The sequence below is a fragment of the Hirundo rustica genome, chromosome 2 (genome assembly GCF_015227805.2).
Source record: "Hirundo rustica isolate bHirRus1 chromosome 2, bHirRus1.pri.v3, whole genome shotgun sequence".
In the NCBI taxonomy this organism is placed as follows: Eukaryota; Metazoa; Chordata; class Aves; order Passeriformes; family Hirundinidae; genus Hirundo; species Hirundo rustica.
Window position 1 is genome coordinate 107,592,579 of NC_053451.1, and position 18,280 is coordinate 107,610,858.

At 38.5% G+C, this 18,280-nt stretch overlaps 1 protein-coding gene across 1 annotated transcript in view; it reads left to right on the forward strand.

Annotated features, from left to right (window-relative positions):
• IL1RAPL1 (interleukin 1 receptor accessory protein like 1) overlaps positions 1-18,280 on the forward strand; it is a 385,087-nt gene that overhangs the window by 50,015 nt on the left and 316,792 nt on the right. The window contains exon 3 of the mRNA XM_058419303.1: positions 14,214-14,493. Coding sequence (XP_058275286.1) covers positions 14,214-14,493 — 280 coding nt within the window. The remainder of the gene's footprint in view (positions 1-14,213; positions 14,494-18,280) is intronic.

An 18,280-nucleotide genomic window follows, 5' to 3' on the forward strand; every position in this document is an offset into this window, starting at 1 on the left:
GGAGGACAGTGAAGATACATAAAAGGTGAATCAGTTCTAAAATTTAAAAATCCCTGAAGAAGTTTCAAATAATCACAGATCAAAATCTATTTCAGCTCTGTGACCTTATCTTGAAAAATATACTAGCGTTTTCTTTACCTCTGTGCATTAGAGGTAGCAAAAAGACTGTACAGGGATCAAACAGAGTGAAGCACCACTCAATAAAAGTTTGTCTCACAGGAATATTTGGGTTATAAGGTGCTCTTATAACCATTTCTAATTTCAATTAATTCATTTATATGAATGCTGATTTCTCCAGTGGTTGGAAAGGTGCAGTGTGAATTTGCAGGCCAGGTTCCTAAAGAACGGTGTGTGTGCAAAGCGGGATTGTGAGCACAAGTGGGGTGTGCAAGCAGGGCACCCCTGTGGCTGTGCAAAGAGGCACAGCCCCACTGAGTGTGAGTGTGCACAGCCCACTGTTGTGAGCACCAGTGCACTGCTGCAGCGTGGTGTGAAGGGCACAGCGGCAGCAGAGGCATGTGCAAGGCCCTGTTGTGATTGTCTGGTGTGGCACCGCAGTGTATGAGTGTGCAAGGATTGCAGCAGTGTGAGAGTCTGCAGGGCACTGATGCGGCGTGTGAGTGTGCAAGGACTGCAGCGGTATGTGAGTCTGCAGGGCACTGATGCGGTGTGTGAGTGTGCAAGGACTGCAGCAGTGTGTGAGCCTGCAGAGCACTGATGCGGTGTGTGAGTGTGCAAGGACTGCAGCGGTGTGTGAGTCTGCAGGGCAGCGCTGCAGTGTGTGAGTGTGCAAGGACTGCAGCAGTGTATGAGTCTTCAGGGCACTGATGCGGTGTGTGAGTGTGCAAGGACTGCAGCGGTGTGTGAGTCTGCAGGGCACTGATGCGGTGTGTGAGTGTGCAAGGACTGCAGCGGTGTATGAGTCTGCAGGGCACTGATGCAGTGTGTGAGTGTGCAAGGACTGCAGCGGTGTGTGAGCCTGCAGAGCACTGATGCAGTGTGTGAGTGTGCAAGGACTGCAGCATTGTGTGAGTCTGCAGGGCAGCGCTGCAGCGTGTGAGTGAGCAAGGACTGCAGCGGTGTGTGAGTCTGCAGGGCACTGATGCGGTGTGTGAGTGTGCAAGGACTGCAGCAGTGTGTGAGTCTGCAGGGCACTGATGCGGTGTGTGAGTGTGCAAGGACTGCAGTAGTGTGTGAGCCTGCAGGGCACTGATGCAGTGTGTGAGTGTGCAAGGACTGCAGCAGTGTGTGAGTCTGCAGGGCAGCACTGCAGCGTGTGAGTGTGCAAGGACTGCAGCAGTGTGTGAGTCTGCAGGGCAGCACTGCAGCGTGTGAGTGAGCAAGGACTGCAGCGGTGTGTGAGTCTGCAGGGCACTGATGCCGTGTGTGAGTGTGCAAGGACTGCAGCGGTGTGTGAGTCTGCAGGGCACTGATGCGGTGTGTGAGTGTGCAAGGACTGCAGCTGTGTGTGAGTCTGCAGGGTGCTGCTGCAGCTTGTGAGGGTTCAGGGTGTTACTGCAGTGTGTGAGCATGTAGGACACTGCTGCAGCAGAAGTGTGCAAGGACTGCTGCAGCATGTGAGTGTGCAAGGACTGCTGCAGTGTGTGAGTGTGCAAGGACTGCTTCAGCATGTGCAGTTGCAAGGCACAATTGGGAGTGTGCAGGGCACTGTTTTGAGTGTTGGATGTAATGGAGGGGCTGCAGTGTCCAGCCCTTTGTGTAAGGACTGGGGCAAATACAAATTAAGTGGCTGTCATCATGGGAGGCTGCTCTTGGCCACCCAGCCAAGACAGCGGCACCAAAACCTAATTGTTTCAGGAACCAAAGGATGCCTCCAAATCAACTGCCCTCGTCCTTATGGGGGAATTAAGCTTGTGGGTGTTAATTGGGAACACCACACAGCTGGTAGAAACAGGTCCAGGAGATTCCTAGAACAGCTGGATGGCAGCTTTTTGGTACAGGACTCAGGGAGCTGCCTCAGAGGTGCCCTCTGTGATTTGTTGCTTGTTCCCAGAGAGGCTCTTGTGGGTGAAGTGGTGCATGGTGACCATCTTGGCCATGCAGCGATTAAATTTGAAATCTCAGTTGTCTTCTCTGCACCCATCTTGTTCCCAAGATGGACAAGGCACAGGCTATTACGGTGGGAAAATCAGCATCTTTTATTAATGTGTCCATGGCAAAGCTGTTATCTCAAAATGCATTCTTTCCAATGGTGTGCAAGAAGCCAATGCCTCACAGAGTGGAAGTAGTTCATTTATTTTCAGTTCTGCACAGAAAGGGGTACTGGATGCCAAATCCACAAAGCCAGCATAAGGACTATCAATACTTTTCATTATTTACATATATTAACAAACCAACTGTGGTTTTCTAATTAATTAGTATTCTATCTTCTATAGTTTAAAAGATTCTCATGTATTTTATGCAAATTAGTCTGCTTGCTCAGTTTTCTACTTCCCTGGAGTCAGTGGGTTTCTTGGATTGGTGAGCCAGGAGCCAGTGATGGTGATCTCCTCATGTCAGAAGTTCCTGTTATCCAGTTGGGGAGTTGAGTTTATCAATTTCTTTCTGCCATTATCTTCACTTTGGAACAGCCCTTGGTCTCACCTTCCCATTGGTACAGCTTTTGGGTACTCTATTCCCCATCGGGACAGCTCTTGCAAACTTGAGCCATCTAACCTGATCATGAGTCCCAATGTAACTGTAGGAAAAAGCAGTTCCACAATCAAATAAATATTCTTGTATCTGTTCGTTTAACCAGAATGAAAAATTCGTTTTATAATATATCAAAAATTTGTCTTTCAATTGAAGACAGCATCTTTTTCCTATTTAAAATGTTTTTGGAATTTCAATCAAAAATATTTCTATGGTATTCAAAGAATCAGGATGCAAAAATGTATTTCAGTGTAATAATGTGTTTTGTTTGCTTTATATAATGAGTTTTAATTTTGAGTGTGTTCTGGAATATAGCATAAGTAGAGAAGAGGAAATGCTCTGATGTTTTGATTTTGTCTTTGAAATTCAATGCAGCTAAGCATATCAGTGTGCTTACCTGATCCACAAAGGTATCTGAGGAAGCTTTTTATCTCAATCTTGTGGGATTTGGATTCCTAACTCAATTAAATCCTTTCTATTTCTTTAGATTTGCTTCAACCAAAACATTCATACTAAGCTCTAAAATAAACTTTGGTTAAATGTGTAAAGTTTTCTTCTCAACCCCAAATAGTAGTGAATTTAATTTCCTTTGTCTAATGAGATTAAAGTACTGAACTACTGTATTACTCTGGTGACCTCTTTCTCTTTGGTAAGCTGTCTGAAGTGTGGCAAACATGTGGCATGTGGCATGTGGGAACAGAGAAAATGTCAAAGAGGGGAGCAAAGATTTACAAAATTTAATAACTTTCATAAGCTTTAGCTTCTTGACTTAATATGGAAAAAAAAAAAAAAAAGGGAAGGAAAATGCCACATGCTGTAATAATATGGGTTCTTCTAAAACAGAAAAAAGTGTACAAACAGATTTATAATGACTTTTTGTAATCCTGGAGTGCAGATTTACTATAGTTAATATTTTCTCTTTAAAGTTCAGTTAATATTGTTGTTTCTTGCTAAGTCTTTCATGAAGTTCCTTTTGGCTTAAATCACCATGCTTGTACTTAGTAAAATCTTCAGGAAAAGAGAACACATCATAAAAACTTCTTAAATTAAAAATTAGTTTCTGTTTCATAAGAAAATATGTCCAAAATATGTCCTTTCTTTAGGCATTTAGTGATAAATTATCCCAGTGTTATACATTATTAGGTTTTCTTGTGGTTTTGGGAAGTGAGAATAGTTTTTTATGTTTGTCCCCCAAATCTGTTATATTCTACCTTTGGTAGTCATTAAATAACAGAGGGGTTTTTTGCGTATAAAAGAGGATCTACAAACTGACAATGACCACGTTTCTAATATTTGGTTAATACATATTTCCTAATTATTATGTTAGTTGGCGCTGTGTTGTGTGTCGGTAGTAAGGTTCAGAGTAATGTCAAGAATTTATTTTTCCATTCAGTCATTCACACAGAAAATGTTAAAGGGCTCTTGGGACTAAAAAGAAATGCAAAACAGAAGGAAAATGTGTCTTTCCCAGAAGTCAGGTGCTTGTCCACATGTACACAAAGCAGAGTACCAGTATCTGTTATCAGTGTGCATTTTTGGAAGCTCGTTTAGATAAGTAATAATGTAACAGAATAGACTGTTACAAGGACAGTAATGTTTTAAAGCAAAAGTGCCACCTGGTCCTTATGGAGGGGGCAGTTGGTGGGGATTTTTCCCCATCTTCAGTCATGATTCGCCCCTGTCTGGTGGAAGCACAGTGCAGGTGCTGATCTGACCTGAGATGTGGAAAATCCCTCTGCTCTCCCAGTGCAATGATGATCATTTCCAAGCCACACCAGGGTGCCTTGACAGCCATAACCAGGCCACAGAGCAGCTGCCCTCCCAGATCTCTCTGCCCTGTACCTCCTTCCCTCCTCCCAGACTCAGCCTTTCGCTCTGCTCCACCGACCTGCCCCAAAGCAGCCAGGGCTCTCTTCAAGTCTCTAAATGTTTCTGGACTGTCTCGGAACTGCTGATGATTACTAAAGCCTTGCTTAACAGATTCCTAATGGCACCATACATTTGCATTAACATATTGATATAAATATTGACATCATGTCCCTGTTCAGGAACACTGCAATTGCTAGTTCAATTCTTTTTGCATGCAAATGCACACACACTAAATCAAACTGAGGTCGTGATATACTCTAAAGATTATCAAAATATTCTTCCCAGCTTTGGGAAAAATAAATTACTTTGTCATATTGAGTAAAGAAAAATACAAACTTCCTAGAACTGCTTTGTGCTCTCCAATGCTATACTGCATTCCAGCTTCTATCTAATTGCAGTTTTAAATACAAATAGCTGATTCATATATGACTTTAAATAAATCCGTGTCTAGCAGGCCTACTTGTAGGCAAGAAACAGCCATCAAAACCACTGGGAGTTGTATGCAGGTAACATATTCTTTCACAAAGAATATTGATATTTAAAATCCTAGATCCCAGTTTCCATATATCAACATTCTCTCAGTATTTTAGGAATGAAAGTAAGGTAGAATGCAATAATAAACAGAAATATGTAATTTTTCAAAAATATGTATATTCCTGGTAACATCATGGCCTATTTATACCTAATGATTATATGGTCAGAACTTATAATCTTTGAAATTTTAAAGTAAATGGTACTTTGATTCAAAGTCTATTTGAAATAAAGTGGGGTTTTGGGTTTCAGCTCTTTATGAAGCTCTCACTGCAATTCTTTGCTGTACAGTACTAGTCACATAGTCATGATAACGCATTTTAAGAAACTTCCACCAGAAAAGTCACAGCAAATAGGTAATTGTACTCTCCTATTCACATGCTGTCATTTGATTAATTTCAATCCTCTTGTGTTATGAACTAATGTGCTGAATTTTCTTAAATTTACTGCAAACGGACAGTTCTTACATATTTAGTTATCTCAGGTCAACTGATATTCAGCTACTTTGTGATATTAAGTGGTTGAGTTCTTTGTAGGAAAAGTTTAGATGTATACAGTGCAGCTGTTACTCAAGGGCTACTGAAATTCCAACATGAAAAGATCCTTGATCTTCCTCATAATCTCCAAAATGAAGCTACTGGTGAACAGAATGTATTTTCAGAAGCAGTTTCAATAATTGAGAGATTATGGAAGAGATTAAATAATTTGCCATCTGCTATGCAACATGATAACCCAGTTTGGCCCAGAGATTCTTTTCTGGGAAATCTTTCTGAAGGAAAAAAACCCCTACCCTTACATGTGTGTTCAGTTTTTAGAAATTAGTTCAACCTCTCCCCATGGTAATTCTCTTCAGGCTGAGCTACTGTTTTGTTTCAGTCAGTTCGTTTAGTCATTCTAGAGGGAGGTTTAAGACCAGCATGTACCAGACTTGACTTCCTCACATACTCATGTTGAGAGTCTATATCTAAATATATATATGTAATATATATATAAGGTTGTATAAAAAGTTATGCATTATATAGAAATTGTGTGATAGTGAGACTGGGTGGAAGTTGTCAAAATAAGTCACAGTATGTTTGGGGAGTACTGAGGAAAGAAACTTGAACTCTTAAGGTTCAAAAAGAACTGCAGATAATCTGGTATAGCCACATAAGGAATACAAAGGATTTGGTGATAACAACACCAAAGTTTAGGGTTTGGTCCCATTATGGGCCATTTACTTAAGAGTTGAACTCGATGATCCTTGTGGGTCCCTTCCAACTCAGACTATTTTGTGATTCTGTGAAAGAAACACAGGATGTAGAACCACCCTCAAATGAAGTTATGTAGTAGATAAAACAAATAAGAACCAAATAATTTCAAATAGGCACAGAAATTAATGCAATTTAATATCAGGCTTTGGAAATTAATCTAGTAAACAGACTCTCGTGTTTTGTGGCTGTTTATTAAATTATGCTGCCATCTCTATGATGTAACTGTAAATGTACAGGCAGTTCCTGAGCTGAAAATGAATAATTGAAAGAAGGTAGCAGACAGAAGCACACAGAAGTTTAGGGACCTGTGTACCAGGTGTGACCGAGATGGGAGTTATGTTTATTCACAGCAGCCTTTAGATTCTGTGTTTTGGATTTGTGACTAAAAGAGTGTTAGTAACACACCAGTGTTTTGACTATTGCACCACAGGACTTCTTTTTTTCCCACTGAACTCCCCAAGGGTGGGGGACAAGACATTGAGAGGGGACACTGGTGGGACAACTCACTCAAATTGGCCAAAGGGATATTCCACACCAAATAACATCATGATCAGAATAAAATTTGGAGGTTTTGGCTATTGAGGTAGTCATTGTTCAGATACCAGCTGAACATTGGTCTACTTGTGGGAGATAATGAGGGAGTGCTTATGCATCATGTGTGGCTTTTTTCTCTTCACTTATTAAACTACATTTATCCTCACCAATTATTTTTCTTTTGCTTTTCCTATTCTTTCCCCTGTTCTATTGCATGTGTGGTTTAGTGATTGAGAAGCTGTGTGGGTGCTTGTTGCTGGCCTGGGGTCAATCCAAGCCTGATCAGTCAGTCCAGCCAGGATACCTTTAAAGTGTGTGTTTAAGGAGCTTCCTAATCTATATGACATGGTAAAACAGAATAGGAGGGTTTGAAAGATGCAAAAAGGACTGAATAAGCCACAGGGAAAAACTCTTGCTTTAGAGTAGGAGCTCAGGAAATGCAGCATTTGCTCCTGCATTGGTCTATTGGTCTATCTTGAACAGGTTTTACTTTGTCATTATTATTTTTTTTTTTCTTAGAATACCTTTTGTGGTTTTACTTTTCCTACAAAATACTTGTGGCAATTAAAGGATTAGTAATAATTCAGACAAAAGTTCTATTTAATTTGGCGTGGATTAGATAAAAGAGAGAAGGACATAAAAAACTTCCCACCAGATTGACATAAAGCTATTTTCATGCTTATTATGCCTCTAAGTAGCCCAATACCTAGGATATATACTCTGTTTCTCATTACTGCAGTATTCTGAAGCCAAGAAACACAGCATTTTGAATTAATTTATGGCAAGACATAGACTTCTTTTTTTCATTATTCCTCTTCCTATGGGCAAGTGCATTTGCCAAAATTCCTCAATTATCTCATCTACCCCTTTTACAACTCATCAGGGGTTGTGAAAAGTGCAGTTTTTAGGAACTAAATTCTTTAGTAGATGATGATGTCAAAAATAATTTTTCTGTTTCCCTGAAATGTCATTCAACATCTTTTTCCATTACTAGCACCCTCTCATAACAGCCACTACATAGCTTTAGACTGAGATCAAAATATGTTTTTTTAGCCTAAATCATAATTTTTACATGAGGTTTCAAGAGAATGAAAAATGCCTTTTCAAAATGAAAATGCTGTATCCAACAGAAGTGCAGTATAGCAATATGCAAAGCTGTAATAGAAGTCAGTAAAAAAAGAATTTTAATTGCATATAAAATACCTGATGTGGTAATTTGATAATATTAGTACTAATTTAATTTTTTATTATTTTTTCCAATTTTATCCTAGTAGTAGTTTGAAAGAGCAAAATCTAAGCAGTCTAAGAATAGAACTGACCATGTTCTCTCTCATCTCCATAATGTGTTGTTTCTAAGCTCTGCTTCTTCATTCCTGTCAGAGCTTATGTTTGTATCAAATAAAAGCATACGCAAACCAAAAAATAGACAAACTTTGTGTGTCTTCATAATGAGAACCCACACTAGAATACCATGTGTTATGTTGGATAGAGTTAATTGTCTCAGGCACTGGAATGTGTGCTATAAACGATGATTTTTTTTTTTTTTTTTTTTTTTTTAATGCCTGCTAGTCTAAGCAAAAAGTAGAAAGTAAGGACAGTAAAGAGAGGTAATCCAGAACAGATTGTGATTTTGATGGTAAGATATTGTTGTGAAAATTGTTTTAAAGAAAGTAATCCTGTCTTATGCATCACTCAATTAACTTTTGAAATGCTGTATTATGTGCAGCCAAGTAAGGAATGCCTGTTTTCTTGACCTGTTATGCCTGCTATTTGCCACCCTACCAAAAAATCTTACAGCACATATACAACATCCTTAGTTTGATTTCTCTACCCAGCATATTGATGCTCCCTACATACTGCCAGCTTATTTCTGCATCCCCTAGTGCCCTCATTGACAGTTTTCCAGCTTTAGGGACAAGACCTGCTGCTTTCTCCTTTACACGCCCACTTTTCAGAATATTTCAGAATGTGATACATGATATCACTTTATTAGGTTTGCAATTGCCTTATTAAAAAAACCCAAAGTAGCTGACAAATAAATCGAAGACGTGACATTGCATAATCCCCTTTATATAAAATTAAATTAAGAATAGAATTACAAACACAAGTGATCAGGAAAAAAATAAATCTGTTGTTAATTTTTATTTCATGAAATATCATGAAGTGAAAAAAAATAGGATAATTTGCTATTTCTTTTACAAATGTTTTAGGAGAACTGTTTTTAACTGTCAGATCTAATTTGTTTAGATGTCTGGAAATTGGATTTTAACCAATATATTGAAAACGTGATGACTTTTCATAACCCTGAAACCTATATATTGAATTAAAGCTTTTGAATGAGACCAGGCTGTAGCAGCAGATCCAGGAGTTATTAGCTTTACTTTTTTTGTCATTTTCAACACTGAATTTTACCTTGAAAATGATACATATGATACCAAAAATTAAGGGAAAGGCCTTCTTAGAAATGTTAAAAATTCTGTGTGTTGGGTCCAAACCAGCAGGTACAGCCTGCAAGACACCTTGTTTATTGAGCAGAAGGATTTCATTATTAGGACAGTGATGCAGTGTGGTTTATTTCATACCCTGAAATCACTCAATGAAATAACCAAGTGAATTATATTTATCCTGGACTCTGTGTTGTGCTATTATGTGTAGCAATTACTGGCAGCATATTAAAATAGTGATCAGGGACTACAACCATTCTTTTGAAGGCAGTTGTGAGATTTCAAAGCTGTTGAATTATTCAAGTATTTTTTAATTTATAAAAGATGATTGACTGCTTGATGCGACCATATAAATAAAAACATCGAATAGTATTGAGTGTACTTTTTCCCCATAGTTGTTTTGAACCACCATAGTTGAAGGTGTTGATTTTGTGTCAGTAGCAGCCATAATTAAGAGAGGAAACATTAGATAATTTATTTGGTCAATGCCCTACTTTTGCACAAAGGAAAAAAAAAAAATCAATCAAGGTAAAAGTGGACACAGTTATAATGGGAAACTGAATAGAAATATTCAATCTATTTAATATTAAAAATCTGAATTATATTAAACATTTGTTGTTTTCTGTCTATATATACAAAGCCAGTAGCACCATTTAACATGTAAATATATAACATTTTAAAGGTAGCAATGTCAGTATAAAAATCAAAAAAATTATGTGAATATATACTTGGGTCTTTTAAAATGTATCTTTATGTTCTCCAAGGAATTTGGAAATCGGGCTTTTAATTAGTTTTTGATACATTCAAGCTTTTCTAGACTGAAAAAAGGGCACGTGCTTTACACACCACATACAGAATATATGTAGAAAGTGCTGGTTACGGTGCATGCATGCTATCATCATCTGAGTAATATTCACAGTAATATTTTTAAGGACATGACAATCTGTTTTTCTTTTCATTATGTGGTTTTAACTTCTGTTTATGTTCCTCAGTCGCTGTGGAATAGGGAGCATTTAATGCAGAGATCGACAGTTACCTTCTGAAAGATCAGCTATCAGAAAATATCACAGGAGGATATCTGTGTCTTATGATAGGAATGATGAACTTCTATTACAACTGAAAAAATTGAATTAGCACCTTCGCATAGATTAGCACATTGGCTGAGCAGTAGTGTAAGGATTTTCCTGTAAGATTTTTAAGGTATTAAGCCTTCCAGCTGTAATAAGGTTAATACAGTTCTAAGTGACTTGAATGTCACTGTTGGCAGTTTAATGGCTGTAATATTTCTGAAAGCAGGGAGAGAAACACTCATGTTCACTTCATTCAAAGACTGCTTAGACAAGAGGACATATGTTTCCTTAAGGTTATCACTGAGTGTAACTGTAATAAAGATCAGAATGGTTGAGGTTGGAAGAGATCTCTGTAGGCCATATGGTCCACCTAGAAATGGTTTTTCAGCACCATGTCTCTCTGGCTTCTAAATATCTCCAAGAATGGAGAATCCACAACCTTGTGTGTGAATTTGCAGTAAACCTTACGGGTGTGTGTGTTGGTGGGGGGGGGGGGGGGGGGGGGGGGGGGGGGAATAAAAAATAAATAAAAATAAAAAAATCCTGGTGTTCCGAAAGAGCCTGCCATGATTCAATACATGCCCATTGCCTCTTGTCCTGTTACTGGGCACCAGTGAAAGAGACTGGCACTTTGCACCTTCCCTTCAGGAATTTGTAGTCATTACTAAGATCCCCCATAAACAATCTCCAGGCTGAACAGTCTCAGCTCCCAGCCTGTGATCATAGCAGAGGTGCTCTAGTCCCTTAATCAGCTTTGTTGGCCTTTGTTGGACACTGCAGTCTGTACATATCACTTATATTCAGGAGCCCAGAGCTGGATGTAGCACTCCAGGTGTGGACTCATTAGTTCTGAATCCAAAATACAGCACTGTAACAGCGGCTGAAAAGAAATTAACGCTCTCCTACCTGAATCCAGGACAAGTAGATATTCTCTTAAGATATCTGGTGGGACATTTTGACGTGGTTTGTGCCAAAAAATGAACAAAGAGTTCAGTGAATACATAGATAAATCAGATGATCCTTAGCAGGCCTATCTAGAATCACACAATATGCTGAGTTAGAGGGCACCCGTCAGATCATGGGGTCCCACTCCTGGCCCTGCACAGGATACCCCAAGAGTCACACCATGTGCCTTGAGAGCATTGTCCAAACACTTCTTAAACTCTGTCATGCTTGGTACTGTGACCACTTTCCTGGGGAGCCTGTTCCAGTGCCCAACCACTGTCTGGAAAGCAGTTTCCTGATATCCAACCCAAACCTCCACTGATGCAGCTTCATGCCATTTTCTCAAGTCCTGTCTGTGGTCGTGAGCATGAAGAAATTGGGACCTGCCCTTCTGCTTCTCCTTGTGAGGATGTTGAAGACCACAGTGAGACCCTTGCTCTTCTCTTCTCCAGGCTAAGCAAGACAAGTGACCTCATAGAGCTTCCCTTCCAGACCCTTCACCATCCTCATGGCCCTCCTTTGGATGCTCTCTTACAACTTAATGTCTTTTTTGTATTTTGCCACCACAAAATGCACTGAGCACTGGAGGTGAGGCTGTCCCAGCCCAGAGCAGAGGGGACAATCCCCTCCCTTGCCCGGCTGGCCATGCTGGGTCTGGTGCCCCCAGGACACGCTTGGCCCCCCTGGCTGCCAGGGCACCGCTGGCTCATGTTCAACTTTCCATCCACCAGGACCTCCAGGTCCCTTGTGAGAAATATGCTGAAATAAAGTCAATGGCATCTACCCTGCATAGTTAATCCTTCATCCAATACACGAAGCTTGAAAGACAGTTGGTGTTTTTCAGCAATATATTCTCATGGAGTCTGCAAGTTAAAGAATTTGGGAACCATTAGAACTGAATATCCTGAGAGAGAAGGCATAACTTACAGACTAACAATGTAAACCAACGTGTACTAGCTAAATTAAGCAATGAAAAGCAAAATTACAATCTGATGATAAAGTATGATGAAGAAGTTATTACCTGGTAACTTTTATAATGAAATTAACACTGCTTAGAGGTGGCTGTTAATTCATTTTTGGCATTGGGATTTGGAAGCAGAGAGAAATAAAATCAGATGAGAGAGAATGCTCTTTCAGAGAGGTAAAAATGAAATGATAAAAGGTGTAATTGAATTCTGGAATAAATGAAAGTTAGTTTCTTTGGTCCTAAGGGGAAGCTAATAGTGCAGCTTTGTTTCCATTCACTTCAATTTTATGCACAAGTACAACTTATTAGGGCTTATTAGGGCCTTGTAACAACAGTTACTACTTTTTAGGAACTGTTGTGTAGGAAAATTGGGACAAATTATTTTTCCTTCCTGGTTGTAAAAGTAAATGCAGGAGGAGACAGTCCAAAGATATTAAGAAATATTTTTTTGTGCGAAATCTGTTCACAATGCAAATTCAGTCTAAAGTTTTTATTTTTTTATTGCTCCATCTTTCTATGTTGGATCAACTTAGATTATTGGTTACACAGGAATGTGTGAAAATGTCTGAGTCTTATTTTGCAATTTATAATAAGTACTGTGTCATTATCCAAATATAGGACTCAAAAAATCACTATCTAGTATATTTTTCTCCCAAGTAACAGATCAAAATATTGTCTAAGTGTTAAGTGCAAACACTGCTTTACTTTGCACTGTAGCTGGAATTCTCTGTTAAAGTCAGTGTTCAACCAGTTCTAGGATGAAAATGGAGCTTTGCAAAACTTGATTTTCTAAGATGGCTATCTATCTATCTAAGCTCTTTTAAAGTTAATAAAGTGTCAAATTCAAAGACAAAATATTTATATGAGACATATATACTAATTTTAAAACAAAATAAATAGTCCTATGGATGTACTGATTGCTTCCTACTGACTGGATTGGAGCTTAATTAACTAACTGAGACTGGACACTGAGTTTTTTAGTGTATGAACCTAATGGTGAATTTTCATGGTTGAAATTGCTTAAGAAAAAATAGATAAGCTTTTATTAAGGAAGGCATTGTAGAAAATACCTCTTTTCCTTTTGTTGTTTTGCTATTTTCAACCAAAAATACAGGGGAAGAGGGTGTGAGCTTGGTGGGTTTTGGCCTTGGGATTTACTTTTGTTACTGGGGTTCAGAATGTGAAGTAAATTTAGTTTGGCTTTCTGACAAGCAGTTATTGTGGGAGAGTATTGGTAAGAGCTGATTATATTCAACAGGAAAAAAAAAAAGAAAACATTCATAACCATAATTTGTAATGTAGTTTTGGAAAGTCAGGAATTCCAAGTAAGAGCTGTTTAACATGTCCTTGAATAATCCATTCAGATTACTGATAGTTATTTTCCTGGAAGTATCTTTTTGTGCATCTGGTCATATTGTAAAGACAGTTTCTTCTCCTCCTTTAAATCTATCCCAAACTTTCACACTTTTTGGTTCAGACCACAGCTCCTCGTCCTGATATCTTCTGAGACTTTCACTAACATGGTAACCCCGAAGATATTTGATTGATGCAATTTAGATGGTGACATCCTGTGAACCACATGCCCTCTGTGTTGCACTCATTTCATTTAATTTCAGTATTTTATATCTGGTCATGCTGGAGTTCCACAAAACATAAAAGAGCAATTGCTCAGTTATTGCTCAGAGATTATCAACATTTAGCAATATATGTCCTAAAGCTCTGTCCACTATAGACAAGTACATGACATAAACATCATGAAAAGACAGTTAATTTTTCAGGGATACAAAGCATACTGCTAGTCTCTCAGTGGACTTTTTTTTTTTTTTTTTTTTCTTCCCCCTTTTTTTTTCTTTCCAAATGCAATACTTTCCCACAATAAAGACTGCTGTGTGAATAAAGCTTTCCAAAGCCTTTTGACAATCTCTTGTCATTTTCTCTTCTCTTGTAGCTGATGGATGCACTGACTGGTCTGTGGATTACAAGAAATATCAAGTTCTAGTGGGAGAACCTGTTCGTATAAAATGTGCACTCTTTTATGGATATATTAGAGCTAATTACTCCCTAGCCCAAAGTGCTGGACTTAGTTTGATGTGGTACAAAAGCTCTGGACCTGGAGATTTTGAGGAACCTATAGCTTTTGATGGAACCAGAATGAGCAAAGAAGAAGACTCCATTTGGTTCAGACCAACAGTGGTACAAGACAGCGGGCTCTATGCATGTGTTATAAGGTACTATATTTTAATATACTGCATTTTAATTGACCAAATATAAAACAAGGCTTTTAATAGCAAGACTTCTGTACCAAAGAATTTTTTTTCTGATTGTGTTCTTTTTCTTCTCCTCCTGGCATTTCCATCCCTGAAGGTTTTTTTAATGCCTGACTAGAAATTGTTATTGAATGTCTTGAACATATTAAATTTTCTTTTGTATAAATTTATTCATTTATAAAAAAACCTAAAATTTATAAGGTGGTTGGGACTGGATGAATAAGTCATCTGTTCCTTTCTCTGATTTTGGTTTCACTCTTGCAATCACTATCCTAGAGTAAAAAAAACCCAACCAACCAACCAAACAAACAAAAAAAAAGAAAACACCACCTTTTTTTACATTCTGATTTAATTTTATGTGGATTCCATTAAGTAATTTGCCTTAATTAACTTTTCTTTTTTTCTGTAAAAAAAAAAAAATGCTATTTGATATAAAGTAATTGTATCAAGGAAAACAGAAGGCGAATTTTCAGCATTTTTACATACATTCTCTGGCTTAACCTGATAATAAAGGCTGGGTGCCAGATGTCTTCCAAAAATATTTAACCTTCTGTTTCATCAAGTTTTATCACCAGAAACTGAACTGTATTCTGCTTCTGCTTTCTGCAACAGGTGTTCAGCTTCTTTCTGCTTCTTTAATGTGGTTTACACAGGTATTTTCCCAGCCCTTTTCAGTGTTCCTCTCTATCCAGATAACTATAAAAGTGGTCTTACTACTAATACACAATAGAAAGAGTCAAAAGCAAAGTGTAAAGCAACTGACTGGCTAGAAAAGGAATACACAATGCAGAAGATGTGGAAATTGCTTTATCAGCAGCTGGAAAGGTTTACTGTCTGCCACTTTTTGTTTGTTCGTTTGTTTGTTTGTTTGTTTTGGTTTTTTGTCTTGGATAGAGGGGGGGATCACAGATTACTGTCTGATTTGTGTGTGCTGAAGGAGATTTTTACTAAAAAATGTGTTTATAAAAACATTATTCTGTGAGCTCTTTATGTAACCTGTGAGACATTTCATATCACATTGTTTGTCCAATAGCATATTCAACATGTTTTTTTCTGATTATGACAGCTCTCTTTAAAAGTAAAGCACAAAAACCTACAAATCAAGCTCCTTAAAGAGAATTTTTTAGTTATATTTGGATGAATAATTTCTAGTAAGTGTGTAACAGTAGCTATGAAAATGAAAAGTTTTGTCAATTATTCCATAATGCTATTTAAAATACCATAATTAATCTCCTCTGTTTATATAAAGAAACTTTAATTATCTGATGTTGCAATTTTCATCAAGTATAGATAAATGCTGAATTTAGCTACTCAGACATACTTAATGTTTATCATCTCAATCTGTATTCACAGCGTTTTTTACATGGATTTTTATTTAATCCAGAGGTAGGTTGGACCATACTGCGGTGGTTTGCTACCAGTCAGAAACTAGACCTACAAATAAACCACTCTTCTTCCCACCTCCCCCTTTGGCAAGAGAGGGACAAAGGCAAAGACTCTGGGTTGAGATAACAGTTTACTGAAAGCAAACAGCAGTGGAATAAGAAATGCACAGTTATAGCAGCAATATTAATAACAAAAAAAAGGTGCTTTACACTCAAAAGTTGTTCATCACCTTGATCTAGTTCCGCGTGGCCACCAGGACAAAGACAAGATGGTGGCGCTCCCCACAGGTTGAGCCATGTGGCTTTCCCCAAACAAAGATAAGATGGCAGCTGTTCATAGGTCAGTGAACCTGGAGTTCTGTAGTTAGGTCTTAGTGAAGATATATGTGATTTACAGTCATGGAATCATAGTATCATTTGGGTTGGAAAGGATCTCCAAGATCATGGAGTCCAACATTTTAACAAGGAGCACCACATCAACTAAAACATTGCATTATGTGCCACATCCAGTTTCTTGAATGCTTCCAGGGTTGGTGACTCCACTTCTCTGAGCACTCCATTCCAGTGTTTAAATACCCTTTCAGTGAAGAAATTCTTCCTGATGTCCAACTTGAACTTCCCCTGATGCAGCTTGAGGCCATTTCCTGTTGTCCTGTCACTGGTTGCCTGGGTGAAAAGGCCAGCCCCCACCAGGCTACAATCTCCTTTAGGATAGTTTTAGAGAGTGCTAAGATCTCTCCTGAGCCTCTTCTTCTTTAGACTAAACAATCCCTGTTCACTCTGCAATTCCTCATATGATTCACTCTCTAGACCATTCACCAGCTCTGCTGCCCTTTGGACTTGCTCCAGCCCCTTAATGTCTTTCTTGCAGTGAGGGGCTCAAAACTGGATATGGGATTTGAGGTGTGGCCTCACCAGTGCCCAGTACAGGGGGACAATCACTGCCCTGATCCTGCTGGCCACAGAGTTGGTGATACAGGCCAAAATGCCACTGGCCTTTTGGGTCACCTGGGCTGTTGACCAGAAACCCAAGTTCCTTTCCTGGTGGGCTGCTTTTGAGCCAGTCTTTCCCCCTCCTGTAGCACTGCATGGGGCTGTTGTGGCCCAAGTGCAGGACCCATCACTTCATCTTTTTTAACCTCATGCAGCTGGCCTCAGCCCATTGATCCAGCCTGTCCCAAGCTCTCTGCAGAGCTTTTGTACCATCCAGCAGACCAACATTCCTGCCCAATTCACTGTCACCTGCAAAATTACTGAGGGTGCACTCATTGCCCCCTCCTAAACCATCAATAAAAATATAAACAGAACTGGCCACAGCAGTGAACCATGGGGAGCCCCACTAGTGATGCCAACAAGTGTATGTTGCACCATTCACCATGACTCTTGGGATCTAGCCGTCCAGCCATGACTTATAGTTATGAACATGTTTAATGTTTATGAATATTAATTGCTTTGTTAGCCTGTAACATTTAGTGGAGAAAAATGCATATGAACAAGTCTTGTTCAGAAACATTAGTGTCTATAAAGAATACTTGGGATACAGACAAATAGAGATAACAATAGAAGTTTAAATAAAGCATTAAAAATTGCATTATATATGAAAAATCTTATCCATCTTTAACATACTTAAATTCATTAGGTACTTATTAGCCATAAAAATACTCCCTATAATTGATTTACTGATATTCAGCTTTGAAGATTCAAATTCAGATGACAGCAATGTTCAAACAGGGAATAACAACATCTATGGAGATTGTTCAAATCTATTTTCATCCCCAGTTGGTAAAAAAACCCAAAAAACTGAGCATCTGCTTCAGTATCCTTAACTGTTTCTATTAGTAACACAGTATAGCATTTTAGACAAAGAGGTAAAGACTGAAATGGTGTGAACTGTACAGAATTTTTTGTTGGATGGAAGGAAGGAAGGAAGGAAGGAAGGAAGGAAGGAAGGAAGGAAGGAAGGAAGGAAGGAAGGAAGGAAGGAAGGAAGGAAGGAAGGAAGGAAGGAAGGAAGGAAGGAAGGAAGGAAATCAGATTCCTTTCTTCTTCCTTCCCTCTCTCTTTTTTCTTTCTCTTTTTCACTCTCTCCTTTTCTTTCTTTCTTTCTTTCTTTCTATAAAGGCTAACCATTCACAGTAGGAACTTGTTAAATTATCAATTCAATTTAAGAATATATATTTTTACATATCTAATGCATGAACAATTGTTTAATTAATTGTCAGAAATTTTGAACACAGAATGTATAATGAAATCTTTGCTTTACTGAAGGAAATGGTGAGCAAAGAAAGAAAATGAATCAATTTTTCATAAACCTGGTGGAAGCATCATTTCTTTATCATCTTAAATAATGTAAAACATGTTTA